The 2,189-nt window shown below is 35.0% G+C and overlaps 1 protein-coding gene across 6 annotated transcripts in view; it reads right to left on the bottom strand.

Annotated features, from left to right (window-relative positions):
* LOC106679419 (uncharacterized) overlaps positions 1-2,189 on the bottom strand; it is a 26,242-nt gene that overhangs the window by 9,558 nt on the left and 14,495 nt on the right. For 2 of the 6 annotated variants that reach the window (XM_067046302.1, XM_067046308.1), the window contains one exon: positions 175-495. In XM_067046302.1, the coding sequence (XP_066902403.1) occupies positions 175-495 (321 nt within the window). Of the gene's footprint in view, positions 1-174; positions 496-2,097; positions 2,135-2,189 lie in introns of all 6 variants that reach the window. The other 4 variants (XM_067046306.1, XM_067046310.1, XM_067046293.1 and 1 more) reach the window with 3 other exon arrangements.

Raw genomic sequence — 2,189 nt, 5'->3', positions numbered from 1 at the left:
AGTTTTTCCTATTTTTGGTAAATAATGAAAGGTGTCGATAGGTTCTCATAGTGACCTAATTGTATTCCACAGAGGTAGAGAATCACAGACCTCCACTCCCTGTGTCCACCTTCATCATAGAACAGGTTAAATGTACTTACTTTCACGATATGTCATCCTCCCGAAGATACTTACTGCGTCGAGATAGATATCGCCTGGACGTCCTCCAGGTGTGACTTGGCAGTTTCACTGGAATCCAACCCTTGCTGGTTGAGGATGTCTATCAGTTCGTGGAGGGGTTTGCAGATCTGGAGAGGGTCAGACCGCTTGAGGAAGTACTTCCTCGAGGCACAAACCTTGGTCATCATCGTCTGTTGGAGTTCCTTGTTGATGTTCGGTCGCTGACAGACCCTCATCACGTGGTCGAGGACTCCTTCGATCTTCTTCCAGTTGCAGGACTTCGGTGGTAGTTCTAATTCTGGCAAGTGGTTACTTCTCGATCTACTTTTCGACCTACTTATATAAAAAAAAAAAATACATTTCTCGTATGTTTATATAGTCTATATGAAGGGTATTCATGATATTTAGTTTAACGTTTTAAAGCGTGTTTAATAGAGAAACAATTCCTTCTTTTACCATGTTAAAACAATATAAAATATAACATGGTTGAGAGTCTGTTACTAGGTCTGTTAAATGGAGATTTACGTCACGCAACAGACCACCATTTTGTTTGTTTTCATGTTAGGTCACTTGTTCGTAGTTTGTATTTTGATTGCATTAGTTTTGTTTTGATGTTTTTAAGACTAGTAAAGCAGTGGATGACAATAATAATAACAGTGTAATGACAGTTGTCAATTAGCTCATCTTGATTCTCTTCCTCACAAGTTAGAAGATCAACAAGACACTCAGTAGCCAAACTTTCACTTTTCACTCAATTTAGGTATGTTGTAATTAATTACTTTAATCAAAACTTAGAAGTAAACAATAACATGAAGTTTCGGAAGGAAAATTTATTAAATAAGTAACTCAGAAAATCCGCTGAGAGCTCATTTGCGTTTAACATGACTTTAAATAGGGCTGCTTCACAACCCTGTACTTATAACATTTAACATGGTAAAACATTTTATATTTAACAAAAAATCATGAATACCCCCATGATAATAATATTCTAAAAAAAAAACTTTCGTTTAGCACCTTACATACGTCTCTAAATATGTGCTGATTGTTTCAACTCGTGTTAAAGTTATCATTATTTTTATTGTTGTTATAAACATTCGAATTTGGAATAGGGAGTATAATTTTTTTTCCTGCCAAGAATACAATACTTTAAAAGAAATTGACGTAGCCATAATGCAATCAAGGAAGATCTGGGCCCCGTTTCATCATAAAGTAAAAACTAATACTATTAGTCTTGTAGATTTATATTCAATAACACAGACATGTACAATAGTAACTTGTACTTTAGTATTTTTTAATTCCTGTAATATCATTAATAGTCATCCCTATCATGAAAAAAATAAGTATAAGTATTATTACAACACTAATTTCTACACTTGGACTATGAACTAATACTATTAGCTTTCATTATGAAACAGGACCCTGGTTGTATCGGCTTTACGAATGCCGTTACGAAATCGCCCGAATTACTAGTAGACGAGGTGGCTCTGAAGAACGGTATGGATGCTCCTTGGTTTTTAAGAACCAGCCAATGAGCATTAAAGGAGCGGTGACCTACAACTTGGGCAACCCAACCACAGCCCGAAGACTGAAGCCCAGCCTGCTGCTGGACATCCGTTTTCTTAAATTCACTTCTTTTTTTCCCATAAGAAGTCAATTATTTATTTTGTTAAATCCATAAATGTCATTGTTTTTGTTATTAATTTTACTTTTTTCTTTTACTAATAATTATTATTTTAATCTATTTTTTTTAAAATTTATAACATTGTATATAGTTAGGGGTGTATTTTGTATGAGATCGTACACCCCTTCCCATAATCATTTGTTAAAAAAAAATGTAACTCTTGCATTAACCATGAGCCATACCAGCCCGACGTGGGATTAAATAAATAAATATAATATTGTTGGGGCGAGGGGCTTTTCTTAAATGAACCAACTTACCTCTTCCCCCTAAAAAATCGCTCGCTGGTTCGGTGAGCTGAAAAATAAATAACGGAGGACCTGTAAAGATGGTGAACACAAAAATAATAAAG

Source organism: Halyomorpha halys, unplaced genomic scaffold (assembly GCF_000696795.3).
Source record: "Halyomorpha halys isolate HHAL.00 unplaced genomic scaffold, Hhal_1.1 Scaffold13.1, whole genome shotgun sequence".
Taxonomy (NCBI): Eukaryota; Metazoa; Arthropoda; class Insecta; order Hemiptera; family Pentatomidae; genus Halyomorpha; species Halyomorpha halys.
This window is presented reverse-complemented; position numbering and strand designations above follow the sequence as displayed.